Source organism: Salvelinus fontinalis, chromosome 29 (assembly GCF_029448725.1).
Source record: "Salvelinus fontinalis isolate EN_2023a chromosome 29, ASM2944872v1, whole genome shotgun sequence".
In the NCBI taxonomy this organism is placed as follows: domain Eukaryota; kingdom Metazoa; phylum Chordata; class Actinopteri; order Salmoniformes; family Salmonidae; genus Salvelinus; species Salvelinus fontinalis.
The window spans coordinates 31,197,527-31,218,455 of NC_074693.1; the positions used below are offsets into that span (position 1 = coordinate 31,197,527).

At 40.8% G+C, this 20,929-nt stretch overlaps 3 protein-coding genes across 3 annotated transcripts in view; all 3 read left to right on the forward strand.

Moving 5' to 3' along the window:
* The window catches only part of col23a1a (collagen type XXIII alpha 1 chain a), a 343,709-nt gene extending 334,444 nt beyond the window's left edge, over positions 1 to 9,265 (forward strand). The window contains exons 29-32 of the mRNA XM_055889037.1: positions 2,714 to 2,800; positions 2,996 to 3,088; positions 3,957 to 3,995; positions 5,962 to 9,265. Of these exons, the coding sequence (XP_055745012.1) occupies positions 2,714 to 2,800; positions 2,996 to 3,088; positions 3,957 to 3,995; positions 5,962 to 5,964 (222 nt within the window). The 3' untranslated portion in view covers positions 5,965 to 9,265. The remainder of the gene's footprint in view (positions 1 to 2,713; positions 2,801 to 2,995; positions 3,089 to 3,956; positions 3,996 to 5,961) is intronic.
* An 878-nt stretch (positions 9,266 to 10,143) lies between these two features.
* LOC129827826 (guanine nucleotide-binding protein subunit beta-2-like 1) lies at positions 10,144 to 14,597 on the forward strand. Its single transcript, XM_055889038.1, has 7 exons — positions 10,144 to 10,365; positions 11,021 to 11,192; positions 11,776 to 12,019; positions 12,358 to 12,468; positions 12,914 to 13,054; positions 14,044 to 14,154; positions 14,484 to 14,597. Exons 1-7 carry the CDS (start codon positions 10,257 to 10,259, stop codon positions 14,547 to 14,549), a joined length of 954 nt encoding a protein of 317 aa, XP_055745013.1. The 5' UTR covers positions 10,144 to 10,256; the 3' UTR covers positions 14,550 to 14,597.
* A 101-nt stretch (positions 14,598 to 14,698) lies between these two features.
* Positions 14,699 to 17,998, forward strand: nme5 (NME/NM23 family member 5). The gene is made up of 7 exons (XM_055889039.1): positions 14,699 to 15,068; positions 15,429 to 15,487; positions 15,902 to 16,067; positions 16,611 to 16,816; positions 17,177 to 17,277; positions 17,555 to 17,673; positions 17,804 to 17,998. The coding sequence occupies exons 2-7, from the start codon at positions 15,468 to 15,470 to the stop codon at positions 17,885 to 17,887; spliced, it is 696 nt and encodes a 231-aa protein (XP_055745014.1). The 5' UTR covers positions 14,699 to 15,068; positions 15,429 to 15,467; the 3' UTR covers positions 17,888 to 17,998.
* Positions 17,999 to 20,929: the final 2,931 nt, after the last annotated feature.

The window sequence follows — 20,929 nt, forward strand, 5'->3', positions numbered from 1 at the left end:
AAATGTGTTCACTGGGCCTGCATCAAAACTACTTTGTGAAAAGTATCATATCTAAATCTTAAATGTCATATGATACAAATTTGTGGGGGGTTTGCAGGAAATGCCTTGGGGGTTGAAAATATAGTGTGTGATTCCAATAGTTAGCTGCACCATTACATGTCAAAAAAGTAATTAACTACTGAAAAGACTAAGAAGATGTTTATTTAGTTTAACTACCAACATGCTACTGCAAAATGTAGTTAAATGACTAGTTGACTTACATGTAGTGGAGCTACTCTAGTGCCCAACACTGCCTGTCTGTCTCTTTCTCTCTTTCTAACTCTCTCTCCCTCTCTCAATTCAATTCAATTTAACTTCCTTCGGCTGATATCCCGCTAACGGGATCGACTTGAGAACAGCTAGTGAAAGTGCAGGGCGCCAAATTCAAACAACAGAAATCTCATAATTAAAATTCCTCAAACGTACAAGTATTTTCCACCATTTTAAAGATAAAGTTGTTAATCCCACCACAGTGTCCGATTTCAAAAAGGCTTTATGACGAAAGCACACCAAACGATTATGTTAGGTCAGTACCTAGTCACAGAAAAACACAGCCATTTTTCCAGCCAAAGAGTCACAAAAAGCAGAAATAGAGATAAAATGAATCACTAACCTTTCATGACCTTCATCAGATGACACTTATAGCACTTCATGTTACACAATACATGTATGTTTTGTTTGATAAAGTTCATATTTATATCCAAAAATCTTAGTTTACATTGGCGCGTTATGTTCAGTAATGTTTTGCCTCCAAAACATCCGGTGATTTTGCAGAGAGCCACATCAATTTACAGAAATACTCATTATAAATGTTGATGAAAATACAAGTGTTATACATGAAACTTTAGATAAACTTTTTCTTAATGCAACCACTGTGTCAGATTTCAAAAAAACTTTACGGGAAAAGCACACCATGCAATAATCTGAGTACGGCCCTCAGACACAAAAACAAGCCATACAGGTACCCGCCATGTTGTGGAGTCAACAGAAGTCAGAAATAGCATTATAAATATTCACTTACCTTTGATGATCTTCATCAGAATGCACTCCCAGGAATCCCAATTGCACAATACATGTTTGTTTTGTTCGATAAAGTCCATAATTTATGTCCAAATACCTCCTTTTTGTTCGCGCATTTAGTTCAAAAATCCAAATTCACGACGCGCAGGCACACTTAGTCCAGACGAAAAGACAAAAAATTCCATTACAGTTCGTAGAAACATGTCAGACGATGTATAGAATCAATCTTTACGATGTTTTTAACATAAATCTTCAATAATGTTTCAACCGGAGAATTCCTTTGTCTTTAGAAAGGAGAAGGAACGCAGCTACCTCTCACGGGGCGCGCCTGAGTGAGCTCATGGCACCCTGCCAGGCACCTGGTTGAAACAGCTCTCATTCCCTCATCCTTCACAGTAGAAGCCTGAAACAAGGTTCTAAAGACTGTTGACATCTAGTGGAAGCCTTAGGAAGTGCAATATGACCCCATAGACACTGTATATTCGATAAGCAATGACTTGAAAAACTACAAACCTCAGATTTCCCACTTCCTGGTTGGATTTTTTCACACGTTTTTGCCTTCCATATGAGTTGTGTTATACTCACAGACATCATTCAAACAGTTTCAGAAACGTCAGAGTGTTTTCTATCCAAATCTACTAATAATATGCATATCTTAGCTTCTGGGCCTGAGTAGCAGGCAGTTTACTCTGGGTACCTTATTCATCCAAGCTACTCAATACTGCCCCCAGCCATAAGAAGTTGCTTTATTGGCATATGTTAACATTGCCAAAGCAAGTGAAGTAGATAATAAACAATAAAAATTAACAGTAAACATTACACTCACAAAAGTTCCAAAATAATAGACATTTCAAATGTCATTATGTGCAAATAGTTAAAGTACAAAAGGGAAAATAAATAAACATAAATATGGGTTGTATTTACACTGGTTGCCCTTGTAGTAACAGGTCACAAATCTTGCTGATGTGATGTCAAACTGTGGTATTTCACCCAGTAGATATGGGAGTTTATCAAAATTGGGTTTGTTTTCAAATTCTTTGTGGATCTGTGTAATCTGAAGGAAATATGTGTTTCTAATATGGTCATACTGTAACGGAAGCCTTCCCTCTCTTCACTAGAAGAGGGGGTGTAACAGGAATCAGACCAACACGCAGCGTAGCCAGTGCTCAACATGTTTAATACGAACGATAAACGTGAACACTTAACAAATACAAAATAATAAATGTGGCAAACCGATACAGTCCTAGCTGGTGCATAGAAAACACAAAGACAGGAAACAAACACCCACAAATCCCCAACACAAAACAAGCCACCTATATATGATTCCCAATCAGGGACAAGGATTGACAGCTGCCTCTGATTGAGAACCATATTAGGTCGAACACAGAAACAGACAAACTAGACACACAACATAGAATGCCCACCCAGCTCACGTCCTGACCAACACTAAAACAAGCACAACACACAAGAACTATGGTCAGAACGTGACACATACATTTGGCAGGAGGTTAGGAAGTGCAGCTCAGTTTCCACCTCATTTTGAGGGCAGTGTGCTCATAGCCCGTCTTCTCTTAAGAGCCAGCTTAAGAGTCATTTCTCAATAGCAAGGCTCTGCTCACTGAGTCTATCTCTCTCGCTCTTTCTCTCTCTGCAGGGTGACCGGGGGACGATGGGGAAGAGAGGTCTGAAGGGCGGGAAGGGGGAGCAGGGTCCTCCTGGACTGGACCAGCCCTGTCCTGTGGTATGTCAACCTTCACCTTTCATCCATGACCGTATGGACATTTGAGCCAGACTGGATAAAATATGTAACCACTTTGTGTTTACAATTTTCCTTTTTAATCTCTATTTCTATGATTTCCAATGGATGTTTTTGTCTGTCTGTGGGAGGGATGTATGTTCAGAGTATGTGTAACAGTGGGTTGGCTCTTGCTGACAGGGTTCTAATGGGACTAAAGGACTTTCTGATGAAGGGGTACAGTCCACCCCTCCTCCTCTTCCTCCTTCTGGCCCTGAGCCCCCCTGTCCTTTGGTACAGTATCTTTACCTGTTCCCACCTTTCTACCTCTTTCCACCTTTCTGTGTCTGCCTGTTCCCTCATTCTATCCCATGCACTGTTTCCCTTAGCCTGTTGTTCCATATGTGTTTTCTCTCTGAAATCTGTAATCTCCTAACATCAGCAGGCTGGATTGTCACAGGAATCTTATAATCAGCATGTTTTATTATGAAAATTACGCAGAGTTGTGGTCTGGATGTGAATGTGCTGACTGCATGTGTAACAGTTTAACTTTAGTCCGTCCCCTCGACCCGGGCGCGAACCAGGGACCCTCTGCACACATCAACAACAGTTACCCACGAAGCGTCGTTACCCATCGCTCCACAAAGACCGCGGCCTTGCAGAGCAAGGGGAACCACTACTTCAAGGTCTCAAAGCGAGTGACGTAACCGATTGAAACGCTATTAGCGCGCACCACCGCTAACTAGCTAGCCATTTCACATTCGTTACACTCACCCCACTTTCAACCTCCTCCTTTTCTGCTGCAACCAGTGATCCGGGTCAACAGCATCAATGTAACAGTTTAACTTTAGACCGTCCACTCGCCCCGACACGGGCGCGAACCAGGGACCTTCTGCACACATCAACAACAGTCACCCACGAAGCGTCGTTACCCATCGCTCCACAAAGGCCGCGGCCCTTGCAGAGCAAGGGGAACCACTACTTCAAGGTCTCAAAGCGAGTGACGTAACCGATTGAAATGCTATTAGCGCGCACCACTGCTAACTAGCTAGCCATTTCACATCCGTTACACATGTGGTATGGTAAAGTTCTTTGGTGTTTTCACCCCACATGACATGAAACTGCACCACTAACCACCCCTCCCTTGTTCTGTTACCACTAGGGGCAAGATGGACTGCCCATACCAGGATGTTGGCACAAGGTGAGTGGGGATTCGAATGTCCAGTGTGGCTTAATACCTGCCTAAGTAATATGCAGTACATTCATTAATACATGCCTGAGTAATATGTAGCACGTTCATTAATACATGCCTGAGTAATGTGTAGCACGTTCATTAATACATGCCTGAGTAATATGTAGCACGTTCATTAATACATGCCTGAGTAATATGTAGCACGTTCATTAATACATGCCTGAGTAATATGTAGCATGTTCATTAATACCTGCCTGAGTAATATGCAGTACATTCATTAATACATGCCTGAGTAATATGTAGTACATTCATTAATACCTGCCTGAGTAATATGCAGTACATTCATTAATACCTGCCTGAGTAATATGCAGTACATTCATTAATACATGCCTGAGTAATATGCAGTACATTCATTAATACATGCCTGAGTAATATGTAGCACGTTCATTAATACATGCCTGAGTAATATGTAGCATGTTCATTAATACCTGCCTGAGTAATATGCAGTACATTCATTAATACATGCCTGAGTAATATGTAGTACATTCATTAATACCTGCCTGAGTAATATGCAGTACATTCATTAATACCTGCCTGAGTAATATGCAGTACATTCATTAATACATGCCTGAGTAATATGTAGTACATTCATTAATACATGCCTGAGTAATATGCAGTACATTCATTAATACATGCCTGAGTAATATGCAGTACATTCATTAATACATGCCTGAGTAATATGTAGTACATTCATTAATACCTGCCTGAGTAATATGCAGTACATTCATTAATACCTGCCTGAGTAATATGTAGCACGTTCATTAATACCTGCCTGAGTAATATGTAGCACGTTCATTAATACATGCCTGAGTAATATGTAGTACATTCATTAATACATGCCTGAGTAATATGTAGCATGTTCATTAATACATGCCTGAGTAATATGTAGTACATTCATTAATACATGCCTGAGTAATATGCAGTACATTCATTAATACATGCCTGAGTAATATGTAGTACATTCATTAATACATGCCTGAGTAATATGTAGTACATTCATCAATACCTGCCTGAGTAATATGTAGCACGTTCATTAATACATGCCTGAGTAATATGTAGTACATTCATTAATACCTGCCTGAGTAATATGTAGCACGTTCATTAATACATGCCTGAATAATATGTAGTACATTCATCAATACCTGCCTGAGTAATATGTAGCACGTTCATTAATACCTGCCTGAGTAGTATGTAGTACATTCATTAATACCTGCCTTAGTAATATGTAGCATGTTCATTAATACCTGCCTGAGTAGTATGTAGTACATTCATTAATACCTGCCTGAGTAATATGTAGTACATTCATTAATACCTGCCTGAGTAATATGTAGTACATTCATTAATACCTGCCTTAGTAATATGTAGTAGATTCATTAAAGCCTGTCTGAGTAATATGTGGTACATTCATTAATACCTGCCTGAGTAATATGTAGTACATTCATTAATACCTGCCTGAGTAATATGTAGTACATTCATTAATACCTGCCTGAGTAATATGTAGTAGATTCATTAAAGCCTGTCTGAGTAATATGTGGTACATTCATTAATACCTGCCTGAGTAATATGTAGTACATTCATTTGCAACCACTTGCAATATAATGAGAGAACATTGTCAATCAAACCAGAATTTCAAGATAAACAGTGAAAAATGCAATGATCTTCCCCCAACCAACTCAGCTTATTTTACTGTACCAATTAGCATGTATTAAGCTCAATAAATAAATATTATTGGGGTACGATTATAACATGTATGTTATATAATAATCCTCTTATGAGTATGATTAGGATGAAGTACAAAGCATGTATTATAGAGCCCTAGTGACTTTGCTAACGTTAGTAACCTTTGTGGTGTTCTTGATCTGTGACCTCTTGACCTGTGAGCCCCACTATAATCCCTGCTTTCCTTCTCTTGCAGTGATGACTAACATCAAGCGTGGCCACTGTACATATTGATATGGTATATATTGCAACTGAATACTACATTGCTTTTTTGTTATTTTTTGCCTTTTTATGGAAACGTTTTATATAATATATTGAGCTTTTTTAAAAACACAGACTTTAGATGTGAAGTAAAATGTAGTAAATGGAACACAGCCATCTTAGAGCAACAACGGGTACGAGAAATATAGGAGCAAACAGACTCCTAACCTAACAGACAGACAGACTGATGGGCGGATGGACGGACAGACACACATGTTGCTGGAGGGTTGATGAATAGGGAGAGTGGGTAATGACTGCCTTACTAATGGAGTCTCGTCTGCCCTGTTGCTGCCTGGCCCTGTTGCTGCCTGGCCCTGTTGCTGCCTGGCCCTGTTGCTGCCTGGCCCTGTTGCTGCCTGGCCCTGTTGCTGCCTGGCCCTGTTGCTGCCTGGCCCTGTTGCTGCCTGGCCCTGTTGCTGCCTGGCCCTGTTGCTGCCTGGGGGTGTGTGCTTGCTCCTCTCTGCTCGGTCCCATGGATGGACAGACCTCCTGGTGTTATAGACAGAGGAGTGTAGGTCAGTGCTCTCTTCTCCTCTCTCTGTTTTTGAAAGGAGGAGACAGAAGCTCAAACGCAAATGTCTCACTCTCTCACAGCCCTGAGGGGAGAGCAGGTCTGGAGGACAGAGAGAAGACATGGGAGAGACAGACAGACATGAGAGCACAAAGGACAGACAACCTCTAGAGAGTGACGGAACGGTTCTGTGCCATTCAGTTCCATTCGGAATACTGAGATCCTGTGTTATGGAAACACACCAGGAGGGGGCGACACAGAACACTGCATTTCCACCTTCACTTGAAGAGTGATCTCACCAATAAATTCATCACACTCACTGTTGGTTCTGGGCTACAGAGGCAAGGATTTACCTATGATGTCACATAATAATAATAACAATAATAATAATAGTAGTGGTAGTAGTAATACAATTTTGTGGATATGATGAAAGTGTTTTTATGACATCTTTATTTTGTGTTTCCATTTAATAAAATGCATGATCAACACAAGTCACAGCATTATATAGCATCATGAAAACCTCTCCCATACCAGCACACTAGGGCAATCATTTACTGAGGTATGTAGTTTGCGAAGAGAAATCTTTAAGTCTCTAACAGTCTTTCCATTTACTTGTGGCTTATTGGCAGTGATGACAAGTGTGATGTTTTATTTTATTCTAGTTGAGTTACATTTGCATTCCTGTGCATGGACGTGTTTGTATAATATACAGATGCATACTGAGTTCATTGTGTTAAATTCAAATTCAGAACTGGAGCAATTTGCAGTATTCAGAAATATGCAGGATTCCATCAATGAAGTTGAACAAAAGGTTTGAATATGAAGTCATTTTGTGATTAATTTGGCTTTTATCAGACATAAGTCAATTAGAAATATCACATCAGTATTTTCTGACAGTGTTGACAGTACAGTTTTGAAGTATATTGAAGGATTATCACTTAACCTTAGCTAAAAACACATTTAGATGAAATACTGTTTTCTGAACAACAGTATGGACTCTTGCTGCTGACATAAAATGTTATTGTTTGTTTGTTTGTCTTAACCAATGAGTTTAGTACATTCGGACTGAAGTACAATAATGTACCCAAAGTCATTGATTTAACAATAGTTGTATTCATTGGTACACATTGGCACACCTTGACAAAAAGGTAGTCATTGTTGGTTGGTTTAACTATACCTACTTATTTTTTTATACATTATCACATCATGAAAGACAGATTTTGATCTCTTTTCATTTGACGGTTTTGTTCTGATTTACATATTTCTTTCTAACTTTATGGATTGTCTTTTGGAGATCTATCTTCTTGGTGCTCGATCACTCTGTGTTTAGTCTTCTTGTATGGTTCTCTATCAACCCTACACACACACACACACACACACACACACACACACACACACACACACACACACACACACACACACACACACACACATACACACACACACACACACACACACACCATTTCAATGTCAACAGCACATGACTGATATAAGGAGCTTATAACTTGTGAGTTTCATTATACTACATTTATGCTATGAAATGTATGACTATGGAAGTTAATAAGCAATTCTTTCATTATATTGTACTTTACTAATGCACAAGTTTCAGTATTTTCATTCACAATGTGTTATTTCCAACTAGGATGTGGTGATCAATCATATTTGTTTCCTTTTTCATTCTCATTTAGTATTGGACATACTGTATGCAGCAATGTGCCTACCTTAAAAGTAATTTAGTATTGGACATACTGTATGCTGCAATGTGCCTACCTTAAAGGTAATTTAGTATTGGACATACTGTATGCAGCAATGTGCCTACCTTAAAGGTAATTTAGTATTGGACGTACTGTATGCAGCAATGTGCCTACCTTAAAGGTAATTTAGTATTGGACATAATGTATGCAGCAATGTGCCTTCCTTAAAGTGCAATTCCAGTGCTTTTCAACCTAATTTTCATTATCTCCAGCACAATGCCAGTGTCTACATATGTGAAAACAGCGCATTTCTACATTTTGTAGAAAAAAATATAAAGTAAAAACGTTCTACCCTATGACACATTTAAAAAGAATGATATTCAAACACTATGAGATTTGCTGTGGTGTAGGGAGCAAGAAAATACCCTTTCTGGCTACGAATTCATTGCAGGTTTTGAAAATCACATATTTCTTTACTTTTAATCCTACCCTGATATATCACAGAGCACCTTTCTTCTCATCTTTCTTCTTTCACCTTTCTTCTTTTAAGCGCCTTTCCTCTCATCTTTGTAATCCTTAAGAGTAAAAAAAAAAGAAAGATATATCTAGCTTAAACCGATGGATTTTGACTCCAGGGAGTCTTTGTAACCACATATCATAGAAACACACTGTTTTCACATATGTAGACACTGATATGGTACTGGAGATAATGAATAAGGTTGAAATGTGGTGGAATTGCCCTTTAACAAACTGATGTTTCTCTGCAATATTACATGTGTTTATTTCTTTGGCAGATATCATCAGTTTTTATTTTTTTAAGGAATATTTGCCATCCATTATTGACACAATGTCTGAGAACAGTTTGGTGTGTTTCATAAAAATAATTAGATGAATTAGAGTTTGTTAATTTGGTTGTGTATTTGGTTGTAAAAGAATTAAGCTATTTTTGTAACTGCTATCGTTATCTCTGTATTATGCCAAATCTGGTCAATTCAACATGTAGACTGAAATAAACTCCCTAAAATATACTGTTACCTTCTTGAACATCTTCTGGTCATTTGTTCTAAACCATTTTCTGCAATTATATTCCAATGAAATCTCAGAACTAAAAGTTATTTTTATAATCTCACAAAGGCTGACTGTCTCCACATTGATCAGTTCAGTTACCCTCCTCTAGTTATAAAAATAGGCTATATAGGTTTATAATTAGGAGGAATATGTATTTTGCATTAGGAAATGTAGGCCTACTGCATTATTCAGAGCAGAGGACCATAACACATTCCGACTGCAATCATTAGGCCTACTAATAACCATGACTCTAACATTACCTTGTTTTAAAGGAGGAGCATGTCCGCCTAAGTTGAAAAATGTAGGCACACACAAATTTAGGAGCACAAATTTAGGAGCACATTGACAACTATTTGAGGTATTAAAGAATCTTTAAAGTTTCTAGGCACACTGGTGCTCCTAAATTAAAATACCAGGTCGCTTAGCAAAATATTTTTGGCATACACAAGTAAAATGGTCTCTCTGTTGAGCCCTGATAGTTGCTGATTGCCTATTTCATGGCACACCTTTACAGCCTTTACATTTATGTAACTGTAATACATTTTTGGGATCACTTTTTGGGATTATCACCATCCATATCAAGATTGCTACTTTCAATGATTTCTACCTATTCAAATTATGTGTTATAAAAAATTTGATTGATATGTAAAAACATTGACTATATGCTTTAAATTATAGCTTTGTAATGGTCTCTTCAAACCTTGCTAATAATATTATTCTACTACTGTTTCACATGAACAGTACAATCCGGGTAAAAACTAAAATCAGCACACGGGCAGGAAGGGGTTGGAACTGTTCTCCCAGTGTACTCTGCGCGCGATCGGCCCCTCAAATGTTCTGCATCCGGGTCAGAACTTCCTCTTTCTCTGTGCCTAAATGTGAGAGGATCTAGGGAAACCTAGCCCTCAAACTAATCTAAATCCATCCTTAAAAAAGGCACACTAAAACGTCGCCAAAATGACCGAGCAGATGACAGTAAGGGGGACCCTAAAGGGGCATAATGGTTGGGTCACCCAGATCGCCACTACCCCTCAGTTTCCTGATATGATTCTGTCTGCATCCCGAGGTAAGCGCTTCTCCGCCCGGTACGATGGACGACAATATGGCTAACCCCTAGCATGTTGGCCTTGGGTTGTTTTAATTGATGTGTAGACGCGACTGCTTGAACAGTCTGAGTCAGATCAATCTAGGTGGCACGTTGTACTAAGCGCTTCAAAAACGCGATGGCTAGTGGATAAACTGCTCTCCAAATAAGTTTTCCGTCCGACTACTAGCTAACTAGCCCTTAGCAGCAAACGTCAACTTTGCTGACATCCACGTGCACCGCCAAGTGGCAAAAATGTTCGGGAGACCATTTTATGAAACCTGCGTTTCTAGACCTGCTAATCTAATTGTAACTAACTTAAACTGATTACATGTTCCTGATTGAAACTTGTATGAATTTACGTGGCTGTCAGTGAAGGCAACATACCGGTAGTCGGCTGTCTAGGTATCTACTTAGCTAGCTTTTCATACATGGCTAACGTTACCTAGTAGTACAATTTGAATGGTTATGCGCTTGCTGCTTCTGTCAACATCATGTTACTTTAGCCAACTAGTTAGGCCTACCTATTGTTTTGAAAATATCAACACTACCTCTAAAGACACTAACCCCAGTTCAACGGCATTCGCTACCGTTTAATGAATTTAAATATTTAATCAGCATTATTTATTTTTTCCAGACAAGTCTATCATCATGTGGAAGTTGACCCGTGATGAGACCAACTATGGCATCCCCCAACGCGCCCTAAAGGGACACTCTCACTTTGTGAGTGATGTCGTCATCTCCTCGGATGGACAGTTCGCTCTGTCCGGGTCCTGGGATGGAACCCTCCGTCTGTGGGACCTCACCACGTAAGTCTAGAGACGGGAGGGTTGGCGGGGTGATGGTTCAGCTTCATTTAGGGTTTTCCCTGAACTACACATGGGTCATTCCAGTCCTGGAGGGCTACATTGTGTGCAGGCATGGGTCATTCCAGTCCTGGGGGGCTACATTGTGTGCAGGAATGGGTCATTCCTGTCCTGGAGGGCTACATTGTGTGCAGGAATGGGTCATTCCTGTCCTGGAGGGCTACATTGTGTGCAGACAGTTGTTTGATTCAAATGATTTTGGTCTAAACTATAGACCAGGATTAGTTTATAATTTGTCTCGGCAGAGTTGGAACAAAACCCTCTGTAGGTAGACGGAGAGTCAAAATGCTGGTTCCAACGTGGTGATGAAACTTCCAATGCCAGCTGTATCTCTGTGATGATAAAGAGGCTGTTTCTGAACGCAACCTGCTGTTACCTGTGAAAGATTTGACATGGCTATATATGTGTGTGTGTGTGTGTGTGTGTATGCTGCCTTGGTTTTTCTAGTGTTGACCTGAACAACACCATTAGATGTTATTAGTCATCTGTAGCATGGGCCTTTACACAACTGTCCTCTTCCTTCCAGTGGCACCACCACCCGCCGCTTTGTGGGTCACACCAAGGACGTCCTGAGCGTCGCTTTCTCTGCTGACAACCGCCAGATCGTGTCTGGTTCCCGGGACAAGACCATCAAGCTGTGGAACACCCTGGGAGTCTGCAAGTACACCATCCAGGATGAAAGTCACTCTGAGTGGGTGTCCTGCGTGCGCTTCTCCCCCAACAGCAGCAACCCCATCATCGTATCCTGTGGTTGGGACAAGATGGTCAAGGTACAGACGACCGTGTACATCACTTGTGACTCACTAGGATAGTGGGATGCGTTCCTTATTGAACTAAGTTGAGATTTTTAGGTACTTGAGGGGTTCGGTTGCTGTAGATGTAGTAAAATCAAGCTTTAAGGATAAATGGTGCTTTCCTGCCCTTTGACTACAATGTTGTGTTTTATCACCTGAGCCTCGGATCTGACAAGTCCTGCAATGATGATGGGTACAGGACCTAGACTGCACATTCATCCAATGTTTGTAACACTTAATGGTTGAAACACCTAGACTACATTTCCCTTAATGTACCCTGACTCACGTTCTCCCCCACCCCTTTCTGTTTCTAGGTGTGGAACCTGGCCAACTGCAAGCTGAAGACTAACCACATTGGCCACACTGGCTATCTGAACACAGTGACCGTCTCTCCCGATGGCTCCCTCTGCGCTTCTGGTGGAAAGGTATGATGAAAGCATTTTACAAATATTTACTTTTACAGTATAGATTTAAAAAGTTCAAACAGTTCATCAACAGTACTACCCTTGCTTGGTCAATGTGACCAGGTTAAATTGATGTACCGTTCAGTGGTATGAATTGGAGTAATTGAGAAATAGCATAGAGAGAAATGTGCTGGTTTCAAAGTAGTGATGGATTCTCATGCTGTCTGTTTCACTATGATGATAAAGAGGCTGTTTCTGAACGCAACCAGCACTTTCGAGAGTTCACTTACACCTGTCCACTGAGATTTGTAATTTAGGGCTCTTGTTGATGGCGTGTCTCCCCAATGAATGACCATGGACTCAACACTTGATTGCGTGTCAGTTACCATTTACAGCTAGCATGCATGTTTAATTTGCACCTTCCATTTGGCTGACCTTTGACCCTGAGCCCCATTCTCTCCTATAGGACGGTCAGGCCATGCTGTGGGACCTCAACGAGGGCAAGCACCTGTACACCCTAGATAGTGGTGACAACATCAACGCCCTCTGCTTCAGCCCCAACCGATACTGGCTCTGCGCCGCCACCGGCCCAAGCATCAAGATCTGGGTAAGACTCTTACTCCCAGAACACATCAGCACTGATGGTGCTGTTCAAATCTAATTTTATTTGTCACGTGTGCCAAATACAGCAGGTATAGATAGACCTTAGCATGAAATGCTTACTTCTATTTTCTTAACTGCATTGTTGGTTAAATGTTTACTAAATAAACCAACACTAATGTGGCTATATACAGGGGTACTGAGTCAATGTTTTATTTTTCCGTTATTTTACCAGGTAAGTTGACTGAGAACACGTTCTCATTTGCAGCAACGACCTGGGGAATAGTTACAGGGGAGAGGGGGATGAATGAGCCAATTGTAAACTGGGGATTATTAGGTGACCATGATGGTTTGAGGGCGAGATTGGGAATTTAGCCAGGACACCGGGGTTAACACCCCTACTCTTACGATAAGTGCCATGGGATCTTTAATGACCTCAGAGAGTCAGGACACCCGTTTAACGTCCCATCCGAAAGACGGCACCCTATACAGGACAGTGTCCCCAATCACTGCCCTGGGGCATTGGGATATTTTTTTAGACCAGAGGAAAGAGTGCCTCCTACTGGCCCTCCAACACCACTTCCAGCAGCATCTGGTCTCCCATCCAGGGACTGACCAGGACCAACCCTGCTTAGCTTCAGAAGCAAGCCAGCAGTGGTATGCAGGGTGGTGTGCTGTGTGGTCGTACAGGTTAGTCAAGGTGATTTGTAGATGTAGGTAGGGGTAAAGTGACTATGCATAGACAAACAGTGTTGGTTGAAAGAGTTTTGTGTTGTCTATTCAAACTATGTCAAGGGGCGATGATGGAAATTCCAATGCCATCTTATGTCTATGATGATAAAGAGGCTGTTTCTGAGCTCTGCTAACTCATTTCTGTAACATCTGGATTTTTGGATCTGAGAATATTATTGCCATGTTCACGTCATTTAAATAGGAGTTGGTCCAAACCCATGCCTCCATCAATCCTGTTCTCATGTTAATCTCCCCTCCCTTCAGGATCTGGAGGGTAAGATCATTGTCGATGAGCTAAGACAGGAGGTGATCAGCACCAACAGCAAGGCCGAGCCCCCACAGTGCACCTCTCTGGCCTGGTCTGCTGACGGACAGGTATGATATGTCCATTTGCATCACATCCCACAACTTTATTAGAACCCTGGGTGGACTTCTAGAACAGGGCCATGTTACTTCAGTCTGTTCTTAGAAAGCTGTGTCAGGTGGAGTTCTTTGTAGCCTTGCCCTGTGATTATAAAGTGACATTTCTTGCCTGAGCTTCGGCTCTGACGACAAGTCCTGCAATAATGATGGGTACAGGAACGACTACATATTCATGCCCCTTAACACTTGGAATGGTTGAAAACACATACTCATGATTAATTTTCATATCTTTTTAGTTTTGCATTTTCTGGACATTTTCTTAGTTTCTTGTCTCTCAACAGACCCTGTTTGCTGGCTACACCGATAACCTGATCCGAGTGTGGCAGGTTACCATCGGAACCCGATAAGGACCTTTTCACAGATTCAGTGATGAATAAAATACAGTTTTAAATGAACTTTGTTGAAATCGTTTGTACAATTTGATGCAGGCATGTTTATATTTTGTAATAACTGTATTTTAATTCTGTATTGGCTGCAACACATTTGGACATCTGGGATAGTTCATAAGATTGGTAACTTCATCTGGCTCATTTTGTCAAACTTCTTATTGTAAATGCTGAATAAATCATTGGTCACTATCCACACATTCATGGTAGTTATGCTGAGACTTTGGTAATGTCTATGCTTTACACTTACATGCCTATCAGAATTCTAAGATCGCATTCTAAGATCGCATTGAAAAGACTGGTCTAGACGCACAAGTCGCTTTGTGTTCAGATCTGGCTGACCACTTCCGGAGGTGGTCTGGGGATTCGGGGCTACCAGAAACGCACGCAATTTGCGACGTCATCAGCACTCTTCCCACCTGTCTCGAACTTGGTTATGGGAACGGGGCACCTGTTCGTAATATTAGGAAATACCTACCTGTGAGGAACTTGTTTGCTGGCATCATGCTACCTAGTATTTAGAGAAACAATTTTGTTTGGCTGGAGTTATGCTAACCAGTTTGCTATCTCTTTAGAGCTACTTGCTGGGTTAGTTGGCTAGTTAGCTACTGCCATCAGTTGTGTTTAGCATATTTAGCCTGTTCCACCGTTTGCAGAATACATACTGGTATTTTGAATATAGCGCGAGAGAAGGGAATCCGGACACTTAAGTGTAGATGCATGACGCGTTCGGAATTACATGATAGAACTCCGAATATTAAACTGCATGAACTGTCAAGTCTAGACATGGCCTTTGTTTCTCCACGGACTTGTGAAAGTTGTCCAAATCTTTTCCCGTAGAAGGGTATCCTAGCAACAATGCGAACGACGTCGATGTGAATGAACTTGCCTCTGAAAAGGTTTGTATAGCAAGCATGATTTTTATTTTAAGTAAAAATCTTTAACATCTCCTCAGACTGATGTTTCTGCTTTGAACGCTTGTTAATTTGCCACGCGTCCTTATCCAATTGGGAATTTAACATACGGTATGTAGCTAAATTGGCTAGCTAACGTTAGCATCAGACTGCCAGGTTTTGCCATTGAGCCAAACCTCGCCCAACCGACCGCAAGATGGCGCTGTTACTATTACGTCCTTTGTCATCTTAAAAATAATAATGGCGCCATCTTGCGTTGCGGCTGGTTGGGCTACAACTAAGCCAGACTGTCAGCTTTAAACAAACAATGTTTTGATTTGACCTTAACATTCAAATCGAGCTTTGCAAAGTGTTCAAGTTAATTCCAACGTCCCCTATCCATGTTTTCATTTTGTCAAGATTGTTTACAAGCGCTGACGTTATGGAATATGAAACTCCAAAGAATCAGATGCCTTCTCCTCGGATTTATGTTGAGAGAACTCTCGCGTTGATCAAACCTGATGCTATACACCAAGCTGAGGAGATTGAGGACATCATTCTCCGATCTGGGTTCACAATTTTGCAGGTTGGTGTTAACTGTGGTCCCGTGTGGTCCCGTGTGGCTCAGTTGGTAGAGCATGGCGCTTGCAACGCCAGGGTTGTGGGTTCATTCCCCACGGGGGACCAGAATGAATATGTATGAATGAATATGTATGAACTTTCCAATTTGTAAGTCGCTCTGGATAAGAGCGTCTGCTAAATGACGTAAATGTAACTGTTTGAGACATGCAGCATAGCTGTTGATCACAAACATTCATGCTGCACATGCAGTGACCGTCCAGCTAGCAAGCAGTTTGTGTGACTGTCAATGTGTAAATACAAAGAGGGGTTTACTTTCTCCTGGGTACTCTTCCTCTGGCCAGAGCAGAGGTTACTATAGAAAATGAGTGAAACAGAGTAATCAGCCAAAGGGCATAGATAGAGGACTTGGGAAAAACAAACTTGATTGTTTGGATTATTGGGTGCGGTGCGTTAGGTAGATCCCCAGTCGGGATCAGGCAAGGTCAACGTCTGCCGTGTACACTTGTCATTCATTGCTATGTGTGTCTGTGTAACTGCTCTTTGACAGAAACGGAAGCTGCAGCTGAGTCCGGAGCAGTGCAGTGACTTCTATGCTGAGCAGTATGGGAAGCTGTTCTTCCCCAGCCTAACGGCCTTCATGAGCTCTGGACCCATCATCGCCCTGGCTCTGGCCAGAGATCAGGCTATCGCCCATTGGAAGACCATCATAGGACCTGTTAACTGCACCAAGGCCAGGGAGACTCACCCAGAATGGTCAGTCAGTCAGAAGGAAGAGGATTGTACAGATAGGTCAGAGCTGCAAGTAGGTTTAAGTGCCTTGCTCAAGGGCACAGTGACAGATTTTCCATCTAGTCTGCTCTGTGATTCAAACCAGCAACCTTTTGGTTACTGGTCCAATGCTCTTAAAAATGTTGTCCATCCAGTTCAAATATCGTTAGTCCTAGTTCTTTTATTACTAATGCCTACCTACTGTATATATGCATACCAGTACAGAGTGATTGTACATGTGCTCAATCAATACTGTATGTGTACTACACAATACTGTATGTGTTCCCTGTATGACTCAGCACTTCTACTGTAAGCTAACATGTGCATCTTGTATCTCTCCCCAAGTCTGCGAGCCAAGTATGGCACCTCTGACCTGAGGAATGCAGTGCATGGCAGCGACTCGTTCTCCTCAGCCGAGAGAGAGATCAAGTTCATGTTTCCCAACTGTGAGTTAAACACAAACACAAACACACACACACATTGAATATTTACTTTTCTTCAGCACCTGTGATTACCTTTATTTTATCGAAGGTAAACCATTTAATACAAGTTCTTACATTGACAATGACAACCTGAGTTAGAGTGCATGGAGTGTCATACACACACAGACAGTACAACAGTTAAATAGAAGTTGGAGGGGGTTTCCCTGTGCTCAGTGTGTGTTATACCCCTTTGATTTCCTCTCTGATACACCCGTGTCGGTCCCTCCCTCTCTCTGTCCAGCTGTGATCGAGCCCATCCCCATGGGAGAGGCAGCCAAAGACTACCTGGGCAGGTTTGTGAGCCCCACGCTGCTCAGCGGACTCACTGAGCTCTGCAAACAGAAGCCTGTCGACCCCTTTGTAAGTATCAGGGTGGAATGAGAAATGTGGGCATTCAAATATGCACTATGAACATTAGTACACGTTACATTTGCTTTTTTTCTTCTGAATCAACTAATTCAGTTTTTTGTGGTGGTTTTTCCCCCCGAAGACTTGGCTGGCAGATTGGCTGGTCAGAAATAATCCCAACAAACCTCAAATATTTGATGGGGCAACAGGGGAGGAAGCAGCATAAACACAGAGACCGAAAAACACCATCTGCCTTTACCAGTTAAATCCATGTTCAAGAAACTGTGTTACATAACATCCTGTGATTAAATAAAGAAGGATATTTTGACAACCGGAACCAATTTTCTCTTTCATTTTGGGAGGGGAGGATTGCTTAATAATATGATGGTGTACATAAGAACTGTGCAGTGTTTAGCTGACCATTTATGGGGTTAATTTCTTTGAATGTTGATAAACACCCCGAAACATTTAATCTCTATACAGGTAACTGCCAAGATAAAGGAAACACCAACATAAAGTGTTTTAAAGGCCCAATGCAGCCATTTCTTATCTCTATCAAATAATTTCTGGGTAACAATTAGGTACCTTACTGTGAATGTTTGGAATGAAAATGGTCAAAAATAAACAAATGGGAACTTAAAGAGCAATTTCTCAAGCAAGAATTTTGCTGGGCGTGGTGAGGGGGAAAAAGAAAACTAGCTGTTATTGGCAGACAGGTTTGAAACTCTTATTGGTCTATCAACTAATTTACCTGGTCAAACAGTTCTTACACTAAAAGGGCATTATCATTTTCACAGTATTATTCCAACCTCAAAGTGTGGAAATATAAAACACAGATCAATCACAATTTTGACTGCACTGGGCCTTTAATAGGGCATTGGGCACAGGCGGCTGGTGTCACCTTAATTGGGGAGGACGGGTGCATAGTAATGGTTGGAATATTATCAATGGAATGGAACTATCAAGCACATTCACTCCATTCCAGCCATTATTTTTAGCCACCCTCCCTTCAGCAACCTCCTGTGGCGTTGGGCCACCACGAGCCAGAACTAGAGGTCGACCGATTATGATTTTTCAACGCCGATACCGATTATTGGAGGACCAAAAAAAGCCGATACCGATTAATCGGCCAATTTTAATATATATATGTGTAATAATGACATTTACAACAATACTGAATGAACACTTATTTTAACTTAATATAATGCATAAATAAAATCTATTTAGTCTCAAATAAATAATGAAACATGCTCAATTTGGTTTAAGTAATGCAAAAACACGATGTTGGAGAAGAAAGTGAAAGTGTAATATGTGCCATGTAAAAAGCTAATGTTAAGTTCCTTGCTCAGAACATATGAAAACTGGTGGTTCAATATTCCCAGTTCTTCAATATTCCCAGTTAAGAAGTTTTAGATTGTAGTTATTATAGGAATTATGACGCTTCAACTATTTCTATACCATTTGTATTTCATATACCTTTGACTATTGGATGTTCTAATAGGCACTTTAGTATTGCCAGCCTAATTTTAGGAGTTGATAGGCTTGAAGTCATAAACAGTGCTGTGCTTCAAGCATTGCTAAGAGCTGCTGACAAACGCAGTAAAGTTTGAATGAATGTTTACAAGCCTGCTGCTGCCTACCACCGCTCAGTCAGTCTGCTCTATCAAATATCAAATCATAGACTTAATTATAATATAATAAACACACAGAAATACGAGCCATAGGTCATTAATATGGTCAAATCCGGAAACTATCATTTTGAAAACAAAACATTTATTCTTTCAGTGAAATACGGAACCGTAACGTATTTTATCGAACGGGTGGCAACCCTAAGTCTAAATATTGCTGTTACATTGCACAACCTTCAATGTCATGTCATAATTATGTAAAATTAGTTCGCAACGAGCCAGGTGGCCCAAACTGTTGCATATACCCTGACTCTGCGTGCAATGAAAGCAAGAGAAGTAACACAATTTCCCTAGTTAATATTGCCTGCTAACATGAATTTATTTTAACTAAATATGCAGGTTTAAAAATATATACTTCGGTTTATTGATTTTAAGAAAGGTATTGATGTTTATGGTTAGGTACACTCGTGCAACGATTGTGCTTTAGTTAAATTATCACTCGTTTGGCAAAGTAGGCTGTGATTCGATGATAAATTAACAGGCACCGCATTGATTATATGCAACGCAGGACAAGCTAGTTGACCTAGTAATATCATCAACCATGCGTAGTTAACTAGTGATTATGTCAAGATTGATTGTTTTTTATAGATAAGTTTAATGCTAGCTAGCAATTTACCTTGGCTCCTTGCTGCACTCGCGTAACAGGTGGTCAGCATGCCACGCAGTCTCTTCGTGGAATGCAATGTAATCTGCCATAATCGGCATCCAAAAATGCACATTACCGATTGTTATGAAAACTTGAAATCGGCCCTAATTAATCGCTCGACCTCTAGCCAGAATAGCTTCAATGCACCTTGGCATAGATTTTAAAAGTGCCTGGAACTCTATTGGAGGGATGCAACATCATTCTTTCACAAAAAAAATCCATAATTTGGTGTTTCATTGATGGTGGTGAAAAACACTAGCTGTCTCAGGCACTACTCCAGAATCTCCCATAGTTGGTTAATTGGGTTGATATTGTAACAGTCCTGACCTGTTTTATGTTGTTGGGGGGGTGATTCTGTTAGAGCTGTCGCTCTCCTCATCCTCAGATGAGGTGAGGAGAGAAGGATCTTCTGACCAAAATGCGGAGTTAGGGAAATAAGCCATTTTTATTACACATACGACGTAGACTAAACAAAACAAAACACTTTCAAAACTACAAAATAAGAAAACGACGTACGACGGAACCTGAACATAAACTTACATGGACAAACGTAAACTTACGAACAGGAACGAACATCAAAACGAACGAACAGCAAAACAGCTCCATATGTGAAAAACATCGACAACACGATAGACATCACAGGAGACAATCACCCCCCAAACACACAGTGATAACGCCCTACCTAAATATGACTCTTGATTAGAGGAAAATGCAAACCACCTGCCTCTAATCAAGAGCCATACCAGGCAAACCAAAACCAACATAGAAACGAATAACATAGACTGCCCACCCAAAACACATGCCCTGACCATAAACACATAAAAACAACATAAAACAGGTCAGGACTGTTACAGATATCTGGTGCCTGAGACAGCCATGGCATATGGTTTACATTGTTTTCATGCTCATCAAACCATTCAGTGACCACTTGTTC

Bases quoted from the DNA above. Each gene is read 5' to 3' on its own strand.
- nme5 (XM_055889039.1), top strand. From the start codon at position 15,468: ATGAACTTGCCTCTGAAAAG. The intron at 16,817-17,176 runs GTCAGTCAGTCA...TCTCTCCCCAAG, and splicing joins AGGGAGACTCACCCAGAATG to TCTGCGAGCCAAGTATGGCA. The intron at 17,278-17,554 runs GTGAGTTAAACA...CTCTCTGTCCAG, and splicing joins CAAGTTCATGTTTCCCAACT to CTGTGATCGAGCCCATCCCC.
- LOC129827826 (XM_055889038.1), top strand. From the start codon at position 10,257: ATGACCGAGCAGATGACAGTAAGGGGGACCCTAAAGGGGCATAATGGT. The intron at 12,469-12,913 runs GTATGATGAAAG...TCTCTCCTATAG, and splicing joins TCTGCGCTTCTGGTGGAAAG to GACGGTCAGGCCATGCTGTG. The intron at 14,155-14,483 runs GTATGATATGTC...GTCTCTCAACAG, and splicing joins CCTGGTCTGCTGACGGACAG to ACCCTGTTTGCTGGCTACAC.